This window comes from Mobula birostris, chromosome 4 (assembly GCF_030028105.1).
Source record: "Mobula birostris isolate sMobBir1 chromosome 4, sMobBir1.hap1, whole genome shotgun sequence".
NCBI classification, from domain to species: Eukaryota; Metazoa; Chordata; class Chondrichthyes; order Myliobatiformes; family Myliobatidae; genus Mobula; species Mobula birostris.
In genome coordinates, this window is record NC_092373.1 from 51290379 (window position 1) to 51312253 (window position 21875).

Here is a 21875-nt window from a genome sequence, read left to right on the forward strand (position 1 = left end):
TGTTTGCTGACATCTTCAACTGCTCTTTGCTTCAGTCTAAGATCCCCTCGTGTTTTAAGAAGGCAGCGATAATCCCAATGCCGAAGAAGAGCAAGGTGGCATGCCTGAATGACTATCGACCTGTGGCTCTGACATCAATTGCTATGAAGTGTTTTGAGAGATTGGTTATGGCACACATCAATCACAGCCTACCGGTCAACCTCGACACTTGGCAATTTGCCTACTGGAGCAACAGGTCAACGGCAGATGCCATCTCTCTGGCCCTACGTTCCTCCTTAGAACACCTGGAGAATAAAGACGCATACGTAAGGCTCCTTTTCATTGACTACAGCTCTGTCTTTAATACCATCGTTCCAAATAAGCTGATCCCTAAGCTCCGGAACCTGGGTCTTAGCACTCAGACCTGCAGCTGGATCTTCAGCTTCCTCACAGACAGGACCCAGGCTGTAAAAATAGGGGACAAGCTCTCCTCTACAATCACTCTGAGCACCGGTGCCCCACAAGGCTGTGTACTCAGCCCCCTGCTGTACTCACTGTACACCCACAATTGTGTAGCCAAGTTTCCATCAAACTCAATATATAAGTTTGCTGATGACACAACAATTGTAGGCCGTATCTCGGGTAATGATGAGTTTGAGTACAGAGAGGAAATTAAGAACCGGATGCATGGTGCGAAGACAATAACCTATCCCTCAACGTCAGCAAGACGAAGGAATTGGTTGTTGACCTCAGAAGGAGTAGCAGACCGCACGACCCAATTTACACCGGTGGTGCGCAAGTGGAACAGGTCAAAAGCTTTAAGTTCCTCGGGGTCAATATCACAAATGACCTGACTTGGTCCAACCAAGCAGAGTTCACTGCCAAGAAGGCCCACCAGTGCCTTTACTTCCTGAGGAAACTGAAGAAATTTGGCCTGTCCCCTAAAACCCTCACTAATTTTTATAGATGCACCGTAGAAAGCATTCTTCTAGGGTGCATCACAACCTGGTATGGAAGTTGTCCTGTCCAAGACCGAAAGAAGCTGCAGAAGATCGTGAACACGGAGCAGCACATCACACAAAGCAATCTTCTGTCCGTGGGCTCACTTTACACCACACGCTGTCGGATCAGTGCTGCCAGGATAATCAAGGACACGGCCCACCCAGCCAACACACTTTTCGTCCCTCTTCCCTCTGGGAAAAGGTTCAGGAGCTTGAAGACTTGTACGGCCAGATTTGGGAACAGCTTCTTTCCAACGGTGATAAGACTGCTGAACGGATCCTGACCCGGATCTGGGCTGTACCCTCCAAATATCTGGACCTGCCTCTTGGTTTTTTTCTGCACTAACTTACTTTCCATTTTTCTATTTATGATTTATAAGTTAAATTTTTAATATTTACTAATTTTTACTATTTTTAATATTTAATATTTGTAATCTAGGGAGTGGGAAGCACAGAATCAAATATCACTGTGATGATTGTACATTCTAGTACCAATTGTTTGGCGAGAATAAAGTATAAAGTATAAAGTACGGAAAGACCAGACACAAGTCTGTAAAATTATAAGAGGCACAGACTGTCAGAGTCTTCTGCCAAGAGTAGAAATGTCAGAGTCTAGATGGCATTGTTTTAGGTAAGATGGGAAATGTTTAAAGGAGATTTATGAGTCAAGTTTTCAATACAGTGAGTGGCTGCTGCCTGGAGTGTACTGTGATGGGAATAGTTAAATCACATATGATAGCAACATCGAACAGACATCTAGAGAAGCACAGCACCAGGTAGAGCAGTGGTCCCCAACCTCTGGGCCGCAGACCGGTACCTCTGATCTGGGCTGACATTTACGTGCCGGGCGGCACCTAATTAAGTAGCTTGTTTATTTCGGCTTTTTTCTTAAAGATGTGCTGGGTGCGTTCCAGCTATCACTGCACTGCTGCATTCTTCGCGGCCCAGAGGTTGGGGACCACTGAGATAGAGAATGGAAGGATATAGGCCAATTGCAGCTAGATTGGAATAGTTGAAAATATTATCATGGTCAACATAGATATTGTGGGCCACAGAGCTTTTTCCTCTGTTGTACTGTTTTATGTTTCAAGTGGTAAGGTTAAAAATGATCCTGAAGACATTCAACTGTATCCAATCCTCATGTATGTGCTAATGAAACTAACTGTAAAATCCCATTTAGCCTAAAATTGCACCTTTATAATAATTTCTAATGAATCAGAGATAGAAATAGCTGTGGGGTGAAGTTGTGTTCATAAAACATGGGGAAATAACTTATCCCTCAATGTCAGCAAGATGAAGGAATTGGTTGTTGACTTCAGAAGGAGTAGCGGACCGCATGACCCAATTTACATCGGTGGTGTGCAAGTGGAACAGGTCAAAAGCTTTAAGTTCCTCGGGGTCAATAACACAAATGACCTGACTTGGTCCAACCAAGCAGAGTTCACTGCCAAGAAGGCCCAGCAGCGCCTTTACTACCTGAGAAAACTGAAGAAATTTGGCCTGTTCCCTAAAACCCTCACTAATTTTTATAGATGCACCATTAGAAAGCATTCCTCTAGGGTGCATCACAACCTGGTATGGAAGTTCTCCTGTCCAAGACCAAAAGAAGCTGCAGAAGATCGTGAGCACGGCACAGCACATCACACAAACTAATCTTCCGTCCTTGGACTCACTTTACACCGCATGCTGTCAGAGCAGTGCTGCCAGGATAATCAAGGACATGACCCACCCAGCCAACACAGTTTTCGTCCCTCTTCCCTGCGGGAGAAGGCTCAAGAGCTCGAAGACTCGTACGGCCAGATTCGGGAACAGCTTCTTTCCAACTGTGATAAGACTGCTGAACGGATCCTGACCCGGATCTGGGCCGTACCTTCCAAATATCCGGACCTGCCTCTCGGTTTTTTTGCACTACCTCACTTTCCATTTTCCTATTTATGATTTATAATTTAAATTTTTAATATTTACTAATTTTTACTATTTTTAGTATTTAATATTTAATACGTTCTAGTATCAATTGTTTGGCAACAATAAAGTATAAAGTATAAATACATGGAAGTTCATCTTAAAATGGGAATTAATTACACAATATACTAATGTCCAAGAACTCTCCTCCAGCTTATACGAATAATGAGGTGGCCTACAGGGAAGAAGTCATCTCTGTGACACAGTGGTGTCAAGAAAACAAGCTCTCCCTCAATGTTACAAAAACAAAGGAGCTTGTTGTGGATTACAGGAGGAATGGAGACGGGCTAATCCCTATTGACATCAATGGATCTGGGGTTGAGAGGGTAAACAGCTTTAAGTTCCTCAGCATCCACATCACCGAGGACCTCACGTGGTCTGTACACACCAGCTGTGTGGTGAAAATGACACAACAGTGTCTCTTTCACCTCAAACGGTTGAGGAAGCTTGGTATGGGTCCCCAAATCCTCAGAACTTTCTACAGAGGCACAATTGAGAGCATCCTGACAGGCTACATCACTACCTGTACCTCCCTTAATTGCAGGATTCTGTCGAAAGTAGTGCTGACAGCCCAGCGCATCTGTAGTTTTGAACTTCCCATTCTTCAGGACATTTACAAGGACGGTTGTGGAAAAAAGGCATGTAGGATCATTGCGGACCCAAGTCACCCCAACCACAATCTATTCTAGCTGCTACCATCCGGGAAGCAGTACAGCAGCATAAAAGCCAGGACCAACAGGCTCCGGGACAGCTTCTTCCACCAGACCATCAGATTGATTAACTCACGCTGATTTGAGTGTATTTCTATGTTACATTGACTGTTCTGTTTATTATAAATTATTATAAATTACTATGACTGCACATTGCACATTTAGACAGAGACATAACATAAAGATTTCTACTCCTTGTATGTGGAAGGGCCGAGATGGCCTGTTTCTGTGCTGTAATTGTTATATGGTTATATATGGTTATACGTGAAGGAAGTAAGAAATAAAGTCAATTCAATTCACTTCATTTTAACATACTAGTGTGCTATTTCTTATCCCAAGTCTAAAGAAATGAATCATTTCTTACTTTTCAAAGTTGGTAGTAAACAAATCAAACATCAGTCCTCATGTCTGCATTTCACTGTTTAATTCAAGACCAGCCACAATTGATGGGTTTGGACTTAAACAGGATAGAAATGAGCACTTTCTAAATGAAGTGTTAGGGAGGCTGGCAAGATCAAGTGATGAGGGGATATGACAGAAAAGGATAAATAACCTCAAACCAAGACAAGGAAAGAGAAGCGTCAACTGCCACTGACTAGAAGTTCAGGCAATATACCGTATATTCAAATAGTGGTTAATATGCTCCTCACTGGAATTGGAGTTGGTTTATTATTGTCACATGTACTGAATATAGTAAAAACTTTGTTTTACATTCTGTTTATACAGAACAATTTGTTAAACTATGCATTGAGGTAAAACAATAACAGAATATAGAATAAAGTGAAACACTGACAGAGAAAGTGCAATGCAGGTCGATGTTAAGGTGCAAGATCATACCCAGGTAGATAGTAAGGGCAAGAGCCCATCTTATCATCCTAAAGAACCATTCAGTGGTCTTATATACAGTGTGTAGAAGCTGTCCCTGAGCTTGGCGATACATGCATTCGGGCTTTTGTATCTTCTGTATGATAGGCGAGGGGAGAAGAGAAAATGTTTGGGGTGGGTGCATTCTTTGATTATGCTTTACTAAGGCAGAGATAAGTATAGATAGAGTTTGTAGAGGGGAAACTGGATTCCATGTTCTGCCAAGCTGTGTCCATAACTTCTTCCAGTTTCTCAGAGCAGGTGCCATGCCGAGCCGCGATGCATTCTTCAATTCAATAAAAATTGATCACAAAAGGAAATTAAGAAAATGGCAGAAGAAATTTATATTCAGATTTTTTTTGAAACATGAAAATCTTTTGCTCGTGTAAGTCTTTTGGAAGGGAACGATGAAGAGATAAATGGGCCTTATTTGGATACTAGACAGGTGAAGGGTGCAGAAAGCTTCAGAGAGAGAAGTCTTTAGGTGTATATAAAGCAAGTGTGCCTCATTTCCAATAATACCCCATAGTTCTAGGATTCTAAAATTAGTTTGGTACAAACAATCACAGGACCACTTTCCTCTAAGTTACTGGGAAGCAAGCAAAACATTCCCTTGTTCTTCCTCAATTCTTCATGTTCTTCTACTGCAGTTCTGAACAGAGGAAGATGCAGGTACATAAGTTCCTTTAATATGTGCTGGTCATTGCACACCAGCTATCACCCAGAGTTGACAATGTGAAATCTTGGGCCAATGATCAGTGGCTCCAAGACAACTGAACACTAATTTCTGTGCACAAACTTGGTCCAAGCACAACAACTGAAGTTAAACACAAGGGACGCAGGCTGAGATCTCTGCAGAGGAAGGCACCCATCCTGTGTGTTGCCCTGGTTTCACTTGGGGTACGGCACTCAAATTATGCCAATAGTTACTGGTTGCTAGTGGAATTGAGCTGTGGCAACATGCACAGAAATACTTTGATGTGTATTTAAAGAATTGTAATCTGCAGGACTACAAACGCACTGTGAGCTGATGGGTTCAGGCTCTCTTACAACTAACACAGATAGTGAGCTGAATGATCTAAATGCCATGATTAATGAATGGCTAATGTGTATGATACTTCGCCTGTAATCATATCTGGGCTGAATCTACTTTCACATCTCACTGACTCAGCCAGTCATTGCAGCTGTCACCATCTGAAGCAACAATGCTCACACTCTATTCTTCCCATTGTCCTCAAGTTCAGTCTTATGACGAACCAAATTACTGGCTTCTAGCCAAATACTTGACCCATAATCTTCTTGACAATGGCATCATGTTTCTTCCTATGGATCTTGTCATGGAGATCTGTGTTGTCAGAGTGTGAATCAAACCACTTAATCTTTAAAGTTCCTCAGTAGATTCCTTAGTCTTGTAAATAAAACACAGAAGAAACCAATAAAATATACTGTATTTCCCTGGTAATTTTACACATGGATTCAGTTTCCTTTTAACTACATGGGTACTGGGAGGGTAATTGCACAACCTGGATCAAACTATCGTCCTTTCTTACAGCAACAGATTTAGGATCATGGTAACATGGTTTTATTGGTAATGGCAAGCCCAAGATTAGACACAGAGTTAATGAAAACATAAATTGAAAGTGCAGGCCATGCCCTTTTTGTAACTTAGATATGTCCTGGCTGATCTTTTACCACAATAACTTTGCCCTGAATAGCAACTATTTGTTCAATTCCCCTAATAGACAAAAATCTATCAAACTTTAATCATGAGCTTCCACTGCCACATAGGTAAAGATTTCTGTGTCTATATGAAAATATTAACTGAAGTTCAAAGTTCAGAGTAAATTTATTATCAAAGTACACATTATACTACGTTGCGATTCATCGCCTTCCAAGCTTTTACAAGAAAAAAGAAATGCAATAGAAATATATGAAAAATGTACATAAACAAAGACTGACAAAACAATCAATGTTCAAAAGACAAGCTGTGCAGATAAACATAGTACTGAGAACATGAGTTGTACACAGTCCTTGAAAGTGAGTCTGCAGGTTGTAGAATCAGTTCAGAGCAGTGACCAGTGAAGTTATTCATGATGGTTAAGAAGACTGATGGTTATAGGGTAACTGTTCCAATACCTGGTGGTGTGAACCTAAGGCTTCTGTACCTTCTACCCAATGGTAGTAGCAAGAAGAGGGCATTGGCCTGGATATTGAGGGTCTTTGATTGCAGATGCTGCTATCATGTGGAAGCACTCAATAGTGGAGATGTCTTTGCCTGTGACGGACTGGGCTGTATCCAACACTTTCTGTGTCTTTTCTGTTTCCAGGCATTGGTGTTTGGACACCAGGCCGTGATACAGCCAGTTAGAATACTCTCCACTGGGTATCTATCGAAGTACGTCAAACTTTTTGACAATGCCAAACTTATGCAGACTTCTAAGAAAGTAGAAGCACTGTTGTGCCTTCTTTGTGAAGAAACATGTGCTGGTCCCAGGTCAGATGCCAAAGAATTTAAAGCTACTGATCCTCTGCACCTCTGTTTCCCTCATGGTGACCTCTGATTTCTTCCTCTTGAAGTTGACAATCAGGTCTTTGGTTTAGCTGGCGTGAGTGAGAGGTTGTTGGTGCGACACCACTCAACCTGATTTTCAGTCTCCCCCTTATGTCACTTTGATTCAGCCAACAACAGTGGTATCATCAGCAGACTTAAATATGGCATTAGAGTTGAGTAGGGATGAGTCCTTTGGCTCACCGATACTTATGTTATGGCCAATTCATACTAACGGGGGTCTGTCAGTGAGGAAATCAAGGATCCAGTTGCACAGGGAGGTACTGAGACCCAGGACTTGGAGTTAGTGATGAACTTTGAGGGGATGATAGTGTGCAAAACTGAGCTATAGTCAATGAAGAGCATCTTCATTGTACAGGTGTTCTAGAGCAAAGAGAAGAGCCAATGACACGGCAGCTGCTGTTGACCCGTTGTAATGACAGACAAAATGGAGTGGATCCAGGTCACTCCTCAGGCAGCGACGATATGCTTCATGACAAATCTCTCAAAGTACTTCATCGTGTTGGATGTAAATGCTGCTTGACAATAGTCAATGATACCATTTTCTTTTTAGGCACCAATATAACTAATGCCTGCTTGAAGCAGGTGGATACCTCAGAATGCCAAAGCGAGAGTTTGAAGATGTCCATAAACACTCCGGCCAATTGATTAGCACAGGTCTTCAATAGTTGACCAGGTATGCTCTCTGTGCCAAATGCTTTCCGTAGATTCACCCTCCTGAAAGATGCTCTCACATCAGCCTCAGAGATTACAGGACCATTGGGGTCCCATCCTAATGGCCAAGCCCTGATCTACAAATTGTGATCCTTGGTTGTGGACATCTCAGTCAAAGGAAACATCTACCCTACCTAAAGTTTTGTTCTTCAATGAGATCAGCATTCATTCTTCTAAATGCAAGAAATAGACCCAGTCTGCTTGATCTCTTCTCATAGAACCAACCCACCAAAAGAAGCATTTAAATATTTTGGGGAGGAGAGGTTGCTCAACTCTGTGATAAAGTGAAACACAGTTCTGGTTTTAGCATCCCATTTTCCAGGCAAGAGTTTTCTTTGCATTCATCGCTGTGAGAGATTATTCCATTTCATCCCATTCAACTCAAGACAGCTTCACATTTGCACAGCCTGAATTCATTCCACCTCAGTTAAATTCAACTTGTTATTGCAATGCACGTTGCAAGGAGGATAAAAAGAAGCACTAGGGGAGTACAGACAGGCTCAGTGAAAGGTCAAGGTCATGGCAGATGGAAAAAAGTGTGACACAATCCACTTCGACAGGTTATTTCGAATAGGAAGGCATTTCCCCTCCAAAGCTAAAAAAGATATTGGTAATCACTGTCATTAATGTGCTTGCAGATGAATAAGGAATGCAGATATGTTAGACTCTTTGCAAGCAGATTTGACTAACAGATTAGAGATATTGTGGTCCAATTATACAGGACCCCGGTGAGACTGCATCTGGAATATTGTGCTTGAATTTCAAGAACTTTTTCTAGTAACTAGACCAGAAGAGTAAGTGCTTCTTTCTACAAAAATAATTGTTACATTTTTGTTCCAATTATAATCATGAAGAATCTACTGTTCTAAATGAATGTCAATTATCTAAATATGCATATTCTTAGTTATTTGAATATGACTTATTTCCTACAGAAAGCAACATTAATAGAATACTAACCACTCAGATATATGAACTGCAGCCCCAAATAATTTCTTTAAGTGGAGAGAGCTGTTCCTTTTTCAAGAAATGAGAGAGGGATGGTGCAATTTAAAGTTGAGTTTCGAAAAGCATGGTAGCTGCTCTTATTTATCCATCAATAACCTTCGCGAGTGCTGAACGCTTTATGTATCTCCAGAAAAAAGAAATTGGCCAACAATTTGTTATCCTTCCTTTCCAGACAGACTACATTAGATACTAAACTTATTAAAGGCAAATTGCTACTGGGAACTGCATCTACTACTTAAACTTTGGAGCCCTTTATTCTATTGATAATTTATTTATCCAGTAGCTCAATGACAGCTCAAGAAATGTCATTAGTGATAACATAATTTGTTCTTTGATTAGGCTAAGGACCTTTGTTCAATTACTCCTTCAAAACTGTGCAAATACGCATCGTTTTTAGTACAAAAATACTCAAAAATATTTTAAATTCTGAACCAATACATACAGCAAGATACATACCAAGTGCAACAGTACCCATTAGAAAGGGTGTTCCAATGCAGGAGAAATCATTGCTTATTTCTTGATGGATTTCAGAGCCCACAACAAAGGTCACCATCACCTGCAAAACAGAAGACAAAAGTTCTGGGAATGGGCAAATCTAAATGAGAAACATGATAGTGAACGCAGCAGGCCAGGCAGCATCTCTAGGAAGAGGTACAGTGAACTTTTTGGGCCGAGACCCTTCGTCAGGACTAACTGAGAAAAGAGCTAGTAAGAGATTTGAAAGTGGGAGGGGGAGGGGGAGATCTGAAATAATAGGAGAAGACAGGAGGGGGAGGGATGGAGCCAAGAGCTGGACAGGTGATTGGCAAAAGGGATATGAGAGGATCATGGGACAGGAGGCCCAGGGAGAAAGAAAAGGGGGAGGGGGAGAAAAAACCCAGAGGATGGGCAAGGGGTATAGTGAGAGGGACAGAGGGAGACAAAGGAGAGAGAGAAAAAGAATGTTTGTATATAAATAAATAACGGATGGGGTACGAGGGGGAAGTGGGGCATTAGCAGAAGTTTGAGAAGTCAATGTTCATGCCATCAGGTTGGAGGCTACCCAGACGGAATATAAGGTGTTGTTCCTCCAACCTGAGTGTGGCTTCACCTTTACAGTAGAGGAGGCCGTGGATAGACATATCAGAATGGAATGGGATGTGGAATTAAAATGTGTGGCCACCGGGAGATCCTGCTTTCTCTGGCGGACAGAGCGTAGGTGTTCAGCAAAACAATCTCCCAGTCTGCGTCGGGTCTCGCCAATATATAGAAGGCCACATCGAGAGCACCGGACGCAGTATATCACCCCAGTGGTACAGAAGGAATGGTTATAGAAAAATAAGTTTACTTTTATTATTTTCTTAGGCATGTTCCCAGTGCCTCCTTTAGCTAGTTATAAAGGCTTTAGCAAACAGTCTTTTGGGAAACAGGGATCTCTCAGTAAGTATTTTTCCTTTTTACATTTCTTTTCATTTGGTGGGAAGTGATACCTTGAATCAGGCTGGTGTGGCAAATGTTCAAAGAATAATTCTGCTGACTTGCTGCTTGCTTTAGGCACAAGACCAATTACTACCCTTAGTTATTTCATCATTCTAGCAAGTCAGGGCAATCAAAAATAAGTCATTTCTCTCATTGTCCAATTAGGCCAGGTCAGCAGCAAGGAAATGAAGCCAAGTTTTCAACCAAGTGGCTTTCAGTGTCTCTGACCATGCCATTTTTTTGATGGATGATAGGCACAGTATCCCAACAGCAGATGGTACATGTTTCCCTCTGGTGACCCCATGCTCTTTGCTTGCCAAAACCTGAAGGACAGTCAGATAATATGGTTATCCTATATTTTTAATGCAAATAAATGAGCTTTCGGGAAAATAAAGCACAAGGGTTGGATAGGTCTATTATAGTAATGAAGAGGTTCACTAGCATGCATTTCACACCTAAATTTGGGACACAACAGAGAAAAGTAATGACAATTGAAGTTAAAACCTTCTGTGTTTCCTATTTGGCTTAGGTCCTTCACTTGGATCAGTACATCAAGTATTTAGCAACTTGCTATAACATTAGGGATTAGTCATGCCTTACAATGATGCAGTGCTATGATATGCAATGGAGGGAGTTAGCTGGTTTACAATGTAATGGAACTTTGCTTACATAGTTCTGAGCAAATTCCTTTATATTCGAGCAGTCTACTTCCACGGGGAAGTTATGGTGAAGTGTTAATAGAGATTAGCAGATTGCAAACCTATTATATTCACCAGGAAACATAAAAAAGTTTCAAGATCAAGTTTCAAGTTTAATTATCATTCAACCATACATGAACATGGCCAACCAAAACAGTGTTCCTCTGGGGCCAAAATGCAAAACACATTACCAACAGCACACACCACATTTCACATAGCACATCACACAAATAGCACATATGGTTATGATTTCAGAAAAACATATAGTCACCATGTGAGAAAATATATAGCCCAAGTCCCCAAGTTGTCCTGGTCCAGCTTGATATTCCACTGACAGAGCAATGCAGGGGTCAGCCCCCAATCCAGGACAGAATTCAGTGGCACACAGCCAGATCCAGTGTCTAAGGCATGTGGATCTTGTCCATGCAACAACTGAGGCAACATAGCTCCATCACCGTCGGTCTCTCCAATGAATCAGTGAAACAGACTTGCAGTATTCTATGTTCTCAATGTCTAATGGAGTCTTGTGATCACAATAAAACTGCCTAAGACAATCATTTGCACCCTTTTTTGGATCGTGCACCATCTTAGCACGACAGTCTGCAATGGAAAAAGATGTTCCATTTCTGTCAAACATTTTTCAATAGTTTTATTGTACTTTTAATCACTATACTGCACATGGTTTATATTTCCATCAAAGGAAAGAAAATATTGGCTGTACGTAACCTTTGGTGATCATATCAAGACACACTGAGGACAGGTTGATGAAATGAACACAGTTGGGTAAACTGAGGATTTGTGTAACTATGAAATAAGCAAAAGTGAATAAGCAGTTTGAACACAGAACATAAACTAGAACAGCATAGGTTTAGGGGCGCCTAGGCACAAATCGAGTAGCAGCAGTACTCTCAATGGATATGATTAAATATTCCTGTTTCAGCCTGATACAGCTAAAAAGCACAACTGCTTCTAAGGTCAGTACAGTCAACAAAGATGTCTTAAAGTGCTTAAATGAACCATTGCTGCTTAAAACCGACGAAAACAACACCGATTGTGGGCGGAAGTGCCTACGGAGGATACCTCGGAGGAAGCGCAGGCATACATTGGGGTTACAAGTGCATTTAAGGAAATGGAGTTTTAAACTCAGTGTACCGACTATCTTGCTGGCAGACATGCAGTCTCTGGTGAATAAAATCGATGATCTCAGAGCTAGGGTGCTGAATCAGAGGGACATTAGGACCGCCTGTGTCCTTTGTTTCATGGAATCCTGGTTAACCCCTTCTGTACCGGATGCAGCGATCTAGATCAACAGGTTTACATACACAGTCAGGATAGATCTATATAGCCTCTTAAAAGCAGAGGTGAAGGAGCGTGCCTCATGATCAACTCTTTTTGGTACACCAATATACCTGTGCTGTCCCAGTTCTGCTCCTCAGACCTGGAATATCCAGCAGTGAAGTGCCGTCCTTTTTACCAACCACAGGAGATTTCTGGGATCATTTTGGTAGCAGTTTACATTCCACCTTGGGCCAATGTCAAGCAGGCTTCAGATGATCTCAGCTATGGGATCAACATGCATGAAACAGCACATACTAACCATCATTTTGGGAAATTTTAACTAGGCCACTTTGAAAAAATCACTAAGCAACTACCATCAACAGATCACTTGCAATACCAGAGGGAACACCACACTGGACCATTGCTACACCACCATCAAGAATGCCGACCGTGAGATTTCACGCCCTCACTTCGGGAAGTCTGATCACCTAGCTGTACTTCTACTCCCTGAGTATAGGCAGAGATTGAAGGTTGCAGCACCAGCCGTGAGGACCAAGAAGATATGGACAAGGGAAGCACAGGAGCACCTACAGAAGTGCTTTGAATTGGTGGACTGGACTGTATTCAGGGATTCATCTTCGAACCTGGATGAGTATGCTGCAGTTGTCACCAACTTCATTAAAACCTGTGTGGATGAGTGTGTGCCCACAGAGACTTACTGTACATTCCCAAACCAAAAGCAGTGGATGAACCAGGAGGTATGTTGTCTGCTGAAGGCTAGATCTGTGGCATTCAAGTCTGGTGACCCAGGCCTGTCTCAGAAAACCAGGTATGATTTGCAGAGGGCTATTTCAAGGGCGAAGAGACAATTTCCAATGAGGTTGGAGACGGCATCAGATGCAAAGCAACTCTGGCAGGGTCTGGAAGACATTACTTCCTACAAAGTGAAACCCAATAGCATGAATGGCAGCGATACTTCACTACCAGATGAAGTCAATGCCTTCTATGCACACTGTGAAAGGGAGAATATAACTACAGCTGTGAAGATCCCTGCTGCACCCACAGACCCTGTGATCTCCATCTCAGAGGCCACTGTTAAGCTGTCTTTAAAGACAGTGAACCCTTGCAAGGCCGAAGGTCCAGATGGAATACCTGGTTAGGCTCTGAAAACCTGTGCCAACCAACTATTGGGAGTATTTAAGAACATTTCAACCTCTCACTGCTACAGGTAGAAAATCCCACTTGCTTCAAAAAGGCAACAATTATACCAGTGCTTAAGAAGAATAATGTGGGCAGCCTTAATAACCATCACCCGGTAGCATTCACATCAACAGTGATGAAATGCTTTGAGAGGTTTGTCATGACTAGACTGAACTCCTGCCTCAGCAAGGACCTGGACCCATTGCAATTTGCTTATCACCACGATAGTCAACAGCAGATGCAATCTCAATGGCTCTCCATACAGCTTTAGACCACCCAGACAACACAAGCACCTACATTGATCTTATCCCCCCTCTTTCACCCTAAATGCATGCTTTCCGGTTTGAGAATTTCATCTCTGGGAAAAGATACTGCCAGTATACTCTGTCCATGCATCTGATAACCCTACAGATTTCTATCAGACCTCTCCTCAGCCTCTGCTCCAGAGAAAACAATCAAAGTTTGTCTAACCTCTCCTTCTGTTTGTTTAACATCTTTCATTTCATTGGCTTTTAAAAAATGGATTTCTATTGATTTTCTACTCAAGGTATGAGGGGTCCTCAGGGAATACTCATGGAAATTATATCTTTTACATGGATAGTTAACAGTAATGAAATAAAACAATATTTGACCTACCCTGCAATGATAACCATATTTAAACATAAATCCTATTTTCTGTGTAAAACTGATACATAGAGCAAATTAAATAGGATGAGAGGCCACATCATTAACACTTCTATGCAGATGTTTCAAAATTTAGAGGATATGTGCAATAAATAATATAGTAAAGACTGAGATCAGTTTGCTTTTGATTCCAATGCATGGAAACATATGGAAGAAATCCATTTAATAACAGAAATGCTTTAAAATGTCTAATATATACAATTAGACCGAACAGGAATAACTAATACAAAACTATACTCACTGTGATGATTAACAGAGTTCCTTTTGCCAGGGTCAAAACAGATGTGATTGGTTGTATAATGACTTGAGCCAAAATAATTCCAAAGGACAAAATCCATGTGAAGAATGGAATGACATATATATGCCTAGATCGAACAAAATATTTATGTATGTTAGAACAATGCTAATTACCTATAGTTATCACCTTTTCCAGCACACAATCTCCAGTCTTCTATGTATAGCATTTCAAATTCTCATCTAAATACTTCTTAAATGTATGAGAGAACCTGCCTCCATTATGGCATTGCAGATCCACTGCATCAAGATCCACATTTATGTTTCAAATAATCTAGTAATCAGTGTTTTTCTTTGAGTTACAAAACATTACCATGTAAATTTAGTTTTTCCCAATTGGAAAGAAGACATGCTCAAATCAGTAAATGCAACCCGAGTACAGATTTTAGATATTTTCACGTAAAGTGTGATCAAGCTCATGACATAACAGTCTTAAACTAAACACATGGCATAAGTTCTAAATAAACCTAAAAAAACACTTGATATTATAATGTATACGGATAAATTAAAGCATGTCAAATAGATATTCTCAATGCAATTATTTTGTCAACTACACTTACTGCCACAATATGCTCAACTTCTTAAGATGTCAACAAAGCACTGTATATAACAAGCAACACACATAAGAGTTGCTGGTGAACGCAGCAGGCCAGGCAGCATCTCTAGGAAGAGATGCAGTCGACGTTTCAGGCCGAGACCCTTCGTCAGGACTAACTGAAGGAAGAGTGAGTAAGGGATTTGAAAGTGGGAGGGGGAGGGGGAGATCCAAAATGATAGGAGAAGACAGGAGGGCGAGGGATGGAGCCAAGAGCTGGACAGGTGATAGGCAAAAGGGATACGAGAGGATCATGGGACAGGAGGTCCGGGAAGAAAGACGGGGGGGGGGGGTACCCAGAGGATGGGCAAGGGGTATATTCAGACGGACAGAGGGAGAAAAAGGAGAGTGAGAGAAAGAATGTGTGTATAAAAATAAGTAACAGATGGGGTACGAGGGGGAGGTGGGGCATTAGCGGAAGTTAGAGAAGTCGATGTTCATGCCATCAGGTTGGAGGCTACCCAGACGGAATATAAGGTGTTGTTCCTCCAATCTGAGTGTGGCTTCATCTTTACAGTAGAGGAGGCCGTGGATAGACATGTCAGAATGGGAATGGGATGTGGAAAACTAAAATGTGTGGCCACTGGGAGATCCTGCTTTCTCTGGCGGACAGAGCGTAGGTGTTCAGCAAAGCGGTCTCCCAGTCTGCGTCGGGTCTCGCCAATATATAAAAGGCCACACATTTTAATTCCACATCCCATTCCCATTCTGACATGTCTATCCATGGCCTCCTCTACTGTAAAGATGAAGCCACACTCAGGTTGGAGGAACAACACCTTATAATCCATCTGGGTCGCCTCCAACCTGATGGCATGAATATTGACTTCTCTAACTTCCGTTAATGCCCCTCCTCCCCTTCGTACCTCATCCCGTATTTATTTATTTATTTATGTATTTATCTCTCCTCCCCCCCCACACACACACTTTTTTTCCTCTCTCTTTTTTCTCCCTCTGTCCCTCTCATTATAACTTCTTGCCTGCTCGCCATCCTCTGGGCTCCCCTCCCCCTTTCTTTCTCCCTAGGCCTCCCGTCCCATGATCCTCTCCCTTCTTCAGCCTTGTATCCCTTTTGCCAATCAACTTTCCAGCTCTTAGCTCCATCCTTCCCCCTCCTGTCTTCTCCTATCATTTCGGATCTCCCCCTCTCCCTCCCACTTTCAAATCTCTTACTATCTCTTCTTCCAGTTAGTCCTGACGAAGGGTCTCAGTCCAAAACATCGACTGTTCCTCTTCCTATAGATGCTGCCTGGCCTGCTGCGTTCACTAGCAACTTTTGTGTGTGCTACACAAAGAGTAGATTGTATGAGCAAAATTGAGAATTGATAGAAATTTATTTGATTAAACCATCGTTCTGAATTTGTTTGTGATGTCAAAACTAAAATACTGAAACGCATAACCCATACGGACTGAAATAGAGGCAGGAAGAATAATATGAGATATTAATATGTTTTCATGACAGAGAGTAACATAACAAATCAGATAGCACCTGTCAAATCCACAAGTTCTAAAACGTGAAGATCTGGGTAATAGAAGTACGGAAATGTTACCACCTGAACAATCCTTAAAACATGTAATAACCTGACTTAGAAATATGCTACTGCCCTTACATTATCACTGGATCTAAAAACTATTACCCATTTAACATCATTTTTACAAGAGAATTTTAGGATGGGTATTCTCATTTTTAAGCAATGTCTATATTCCACAGGTAAATAAAAGTTTTCAAAGCTAGCAGCTATTCAAAGATAAAGGTGATTAGGTTCAGGTTGCCACTTGACAATATGCTTACATACCCTGTGAATACCTTGAAAATAAGTTTCTTTTTCATTACAAAACTGTTAATTTTCCATAATAATTTCCCCACATAATAGGGACCAATCATTTTCTTTTTCAGCAACAACCTTTCTAATGGTACTGAGTGTTTAAGACAGAAGAAATTAAATAAAAATTTGATCCACACAAAATTCATTTGAAACATATCAGGTCAATGTAAAGGATGTTTCAAAATGAAGAAATGTTTTATTCTGCCATTAAGCCATATTAATGTAGCATTGTAAATACAAACTCACTATTCACATAAATACTCAAAACAAAATGTATTCAAATTGAACACATTTTTGAAAAGAAAAATTCTGCTTGCTAAACTTCAAGAGATAACAACTTCTGCCTGAGAATCAACTTGGATCCACTCCAATTTGCCTACCACCATGACAGATCAACAGCAGATGCCAACTTCACTGGTTCTGCACTCAATCCTGGAATGCAAAGATGCATACATCAGAATGATTTTCATTGACTACAGCTCAGCATTCAAAACTATCATCCCCTCAAAACTAATCAATAATCTTCAAGTCCTGGGCCTCAGTACCTCCTTATACAACTGGATCCTCAATTTCCTCACTTGCAGACCCCAGTCAGTTCGGACTGGCAACAACTTGATACAAAGATAAGTGAAGGGGTAACTAGTGCTGAGGAAGCAATGGGATTGCAGAAGGATTCAGACAAATTGGAAGAATGGGCAAAAAGTGGCAGATGGAATATTGTTGAGAAATGTATGATGATGCGTTTTGGTAAAAGGAACAATAGTGAAGAGTATTATCTAAATGGGAGAAAATTCAAACATCAGCGGTGCAGAGAGTCCTCATGCAAGACTCCCAGAAGGTTAATTTACAGTTTGAGTCAGTGGTAAAGAAGGCAAGTGCAATGTTGGGGAATAGAATAAAAAAGCAAAGAGATAATGCTGAGGCTTTATAAGACACTAACCAGGCCACAATTGGAGCATTTGGGTCACATATCTCAGAAAGAATGTGTTGTCATTGGAGACAGTCCAGAAGAGGTTCACAAGGATGTTTCTAGGAATGAAGGGGTTAACATATGAGGAGTGTTTGGCAGCTTTTGGTCTGTACTCACTGGAATTTAGAAGAATGCAGGGAGATCTCATCAAAACTACCAAATGTTGAAAGGACTATATAGAGTGGATGTGGAGAGGATGTTTCCTGTGGTAGGGGTATCCAGAAATAAAGGGCACGACCTCAAAATTGAGGGATGATCTTTAAGAACAGAGGTAAGGAGGAATTTTTTTAAGCTAGAGAGTAGTGAATCTGTGGAATGCTCTGCCACAGACTGTGGTGGAGGCCAAGTCTGTGGGTATATTTAAAACAGAAGTTGATAGTTTCCTGTTTGGTCAGGGCATCAACGGATATGGTGAGAAGGCAGGTGTACGGGGTTGAGTGGGATCTCGGATCAGCCATGATGGAATAGTGGAGTAGACTTCATGGGCCAAATGGCCTAATTCTGCTCCTGTGTCTTATGGGCTTATGGTCTTAACATTTTCTCCACAATTTTCCTCAGCACAGGTGCACCACAAGGCTGTGTACTTAGCCCCTTCTCAACTTGCTTTATACTTATGACTGCGAGGTTAACCACAACTCCAATGCCATATTTAAGTTTGCAGACAACACCATTGTCGTTGGAGGAATCAAATGTGGTGACTAATCAGCAACAACCTCCAACTCAATGTCAGCAAGACATTGTTAGTTTATTTTTGCACATTGCTTGTTGGCTACCTTTGTTGGGTGCAGTCTTTCAGATTCTATTGTGTTTCTTGTATTTACTGTGATTGCCCAGAAGAAAGTGGATCTCAAGGTGACATATCCGTATTTTGATAATAAATTTACTTTGAACTTTGAAAACTCCAGTAAGCATGACAACACATTTATTTTATAGAGAAGAAGAACCTTCAATTTGTACTTCTGCTTGCCCTAGCAAGATTAAAAAAGCTCATTGATTTTCTATTCATCTACTTCAAATCAAGTTCAATGTAGCCTTTTCAACAATCTGACTTGATTACTGAACTTGTCAGTAAGTTAAATCCCTGATTTATGACCCATACATTAAATTTTGTAATAAGTCTCTTCAGTTTGATATGCTTCTGTTTCCCTGGTTTTATCTACTGACTCCACTCTGGGGCACTAAGAATTCTGCAAGACTTAGATATAACTATATAATTGAAAAGTTACAAAAATAGTTTAATTAAATACAAGCACTAAGTTTGCACTATTATGTTCCTAAGCTGCGCCACAATTAAATAATAAGTTGATGAAGCTTCAAGCATAACATAAATTACTCAAGTTACTCAGCATGAGCAGCGTAATGGCGGAGTGTGAAACCAAAATCAGCTCCGATACTCAAAACTGACAGATTAAAGCATCGAGCAAGACTGAAATCAATGAGGACAAGAGCGGAAGGTGAACGGGTGTTTAGCGCAGTGTGCCTGTGTTCGACCGGTCTCTCTCCCTCTCACTTGATGCTGCCAGAGGAAGGTGCAGGAGCCTTGGGTCCTGGGCAAGGTTTGACTTGCACAGTTTATGGATTGCTCACATTTTATAGAACTCTGAAGTTCAGGTTATATGTCTTTCTAGTTTCTAGTTACTACGTTTCTATTGCTATTTTGTGCAATTTTCATTGGGCAGACTGATTCTGCAGCCTGCAGTTCATGAATGACACAACACTAAATTAACTAAACTGAACTAAATTGAACATTCCTAGACTGTTTCAAGGACTCAGTGGTTTTATATTTAATATTATGTGGTATATGCTTGTTTTTGCTGTTTGCTCGATGCGTTCTTTTTGTGTGTTGGGTGTTTGATGTTTTCTTTGAATAGATTCCATGGTGTTTCTTTGTTTTGAGGCTGCTTGCAAGAAAACTAATCTCAAGAGTTGTATACAACATACATACTTTGATAATAAATGTACTCTGAGTCTTTGAACATAGAAGCTTTAACTAAGGATAAAGGAAGACATCACAGAAGCACCTACAGAGAGAAACTCATGACCGAAGCAAACATAACAAAGATGAATGAACTAGGAACGGAATGGAAACCTTACAGAAGCTCTCCAGGTTGTGAAGTATAGTCTAGACAATGATGAGATTCTTGGGGCTTGTAATCATTGTTTGCTGCCAATCTCTCTCGAGATTGCAACAGAGATCCAGAAAAGGGAAGTGAATAGCCAGAGACAGGTCACTTGAGGGAGAGGACCAGTGGAAATTGGTAGACAAAACAATATTTTTGAAGATTTCTCTGTCGACTTTATTTGCTTTCTCTAAACCAACATGCAGCTATGGGAAATCGTATGAGCCCACGCCTCACCGGTCCTTTTCTGTGACATGTGGAACCGTCCTCATCTGAATTCTGCTCAGGATCCCTGCCTCAATTCATACTCCAATAAACTGATAACTCTACTGGTACTGTTTCTCACACTCACACAGAACTGGAAAATCCCATTACTTTTGATGTCAATTTCCATTTTGCCATTGTTCTGCCAGTCTTAGCCAACCTAACAATACCAACTGGTTGTCTAAACGACCCTCCCCACCATCAATACCACCACCAATTTTTCTTTCATTTGCTAACTTATTAATCATGCCTTTTACTGTTACTTCAAATTATTAGTCTAATAACAGTTGCCCCAATACCAGTTTCAAAGGCACATCACAAGTCACAAGGAAAATATTATCCTCGTAAACCACAAAGGACAAAACTGTACCATTACCTTTTGCGCCATACCTCCAAGACAATTCTGGAACCAACTTGATAACTTGCTCCAGATTCCATGGGCTCTAACCTGTTGTACCAGTCTCCCATATGAGACCTGACAGAAGGCCTGAACTACATCAAATGGACATTTCTCACCTGCACACAGTGCCACCTCATCAAAAATTAAATCAGGTTGGTCAGACAGGATTTTACCCTAAACAAGGCCATGCTGACTACTGTTGATTAATACTGTCCTTCAAAACGTCCTCACTGACATTAGGCTCAGAAACCTGTAATTATCTGGCTCATCTCTGCTGCCCTTCTTGATTAAGGGTACCACTTCCTCAAAGGGTCAAGGAAGCAGTTCAATAGGGCAAGTGCCCAATTATTACTCTGAATTTGCAAGTTCATATGTGTCTGTGGCATGAGCTTTTGGTCACCTTCAAATACCTCCTTATGTGGCCTGAGGTCAAATGTAGCACTATAAACCCCTTGGGATATTGTAACATTTCAAAAAACAGCATGTGAATACAAGCTACTGTTGCTGCCCAATTTAAATGTGTGATCTTAGATTCCTTTTCACTTTTTCTACTTGTATATAAATGTAGTGGGAGCTATTTTCTGGATACTGGTTGCAAGGATCTTACATATAAATAGTTGCACAGAGGGAAAACATAAGAGATTCTACATTGTGAATTTTATGTCGTTCATTACTGCAATCCATGTATAAGTAAGTGGCATCAACAGTATATTTAGTTAACTATAATTATCTAGAGTCTCCTCAAATCCTCCATGCAATTGATTCTTTGCCCCCAAAATTAGGCTCTGCCCTCCATCTCTCAAATGTGCAAATCCTCCAGCTGCAAATAGAAATTGAGATGTAGCATATTTTAGTTGTAGTTATATATTGAAGTTATGCTTTAGTCATATAATTGCAATTTTTTCAACAGTAAGAAAATACTTTCCTCACTGAGACTGGTTCTGTATTTTCAGATCAACTCAATGCATTTTTATGGTATCAGTATAAATCACATTAAAAATTCAAGTTTCCTTACTGTTAAACATAGTGAGCCTGATGTGCATGAATTACAGTTATATATACTCAAATTTAAAATTTCAGGCTCAAAGGAACAGATTAATGTAGATGCAGCATTTTCTTGGGCTCAGATTGTTTACTCTGCTTTTTTCTTATCCCTTTGATACTCAAAATTTATACGTAACCATTATGCTATTGATCTTTCCAGACTTCAGATGAAAGTAGGTTCCCAGAAACCTGACAAAATATATATTGGAAAGGGGAATCAGGTTTTACCAGTTTGATAATTCA

General features: G+C 40.8%; 1 protein-coding gene across 1 annotated transcript in view; it reads right to left on the bottom strand.

Annotated features, from left to right (window-relative positions):
• Positions 1-21875, bottom strand: part of LOC140197022 (uncharacterized) — a 389174-nt gene that overhangs the window by 203349 nt on the left and 163950 nt on the right. Inside the window, exons 7-8 of the mRNA XM_072256957.1 lie at positions 14364-14487; positions 9261-9360 (exon numbers count right to left, since the gene is read on the bottom strand). Of these exons, the coding sequence (XP_072113058.1) occupies positions 9261-9360; positions 14364-14487 (224 nt within the window). The remainder of the gene's footprint in view (positions 1-9260; positions 9361-14363; positions 14488-21875) is intronic.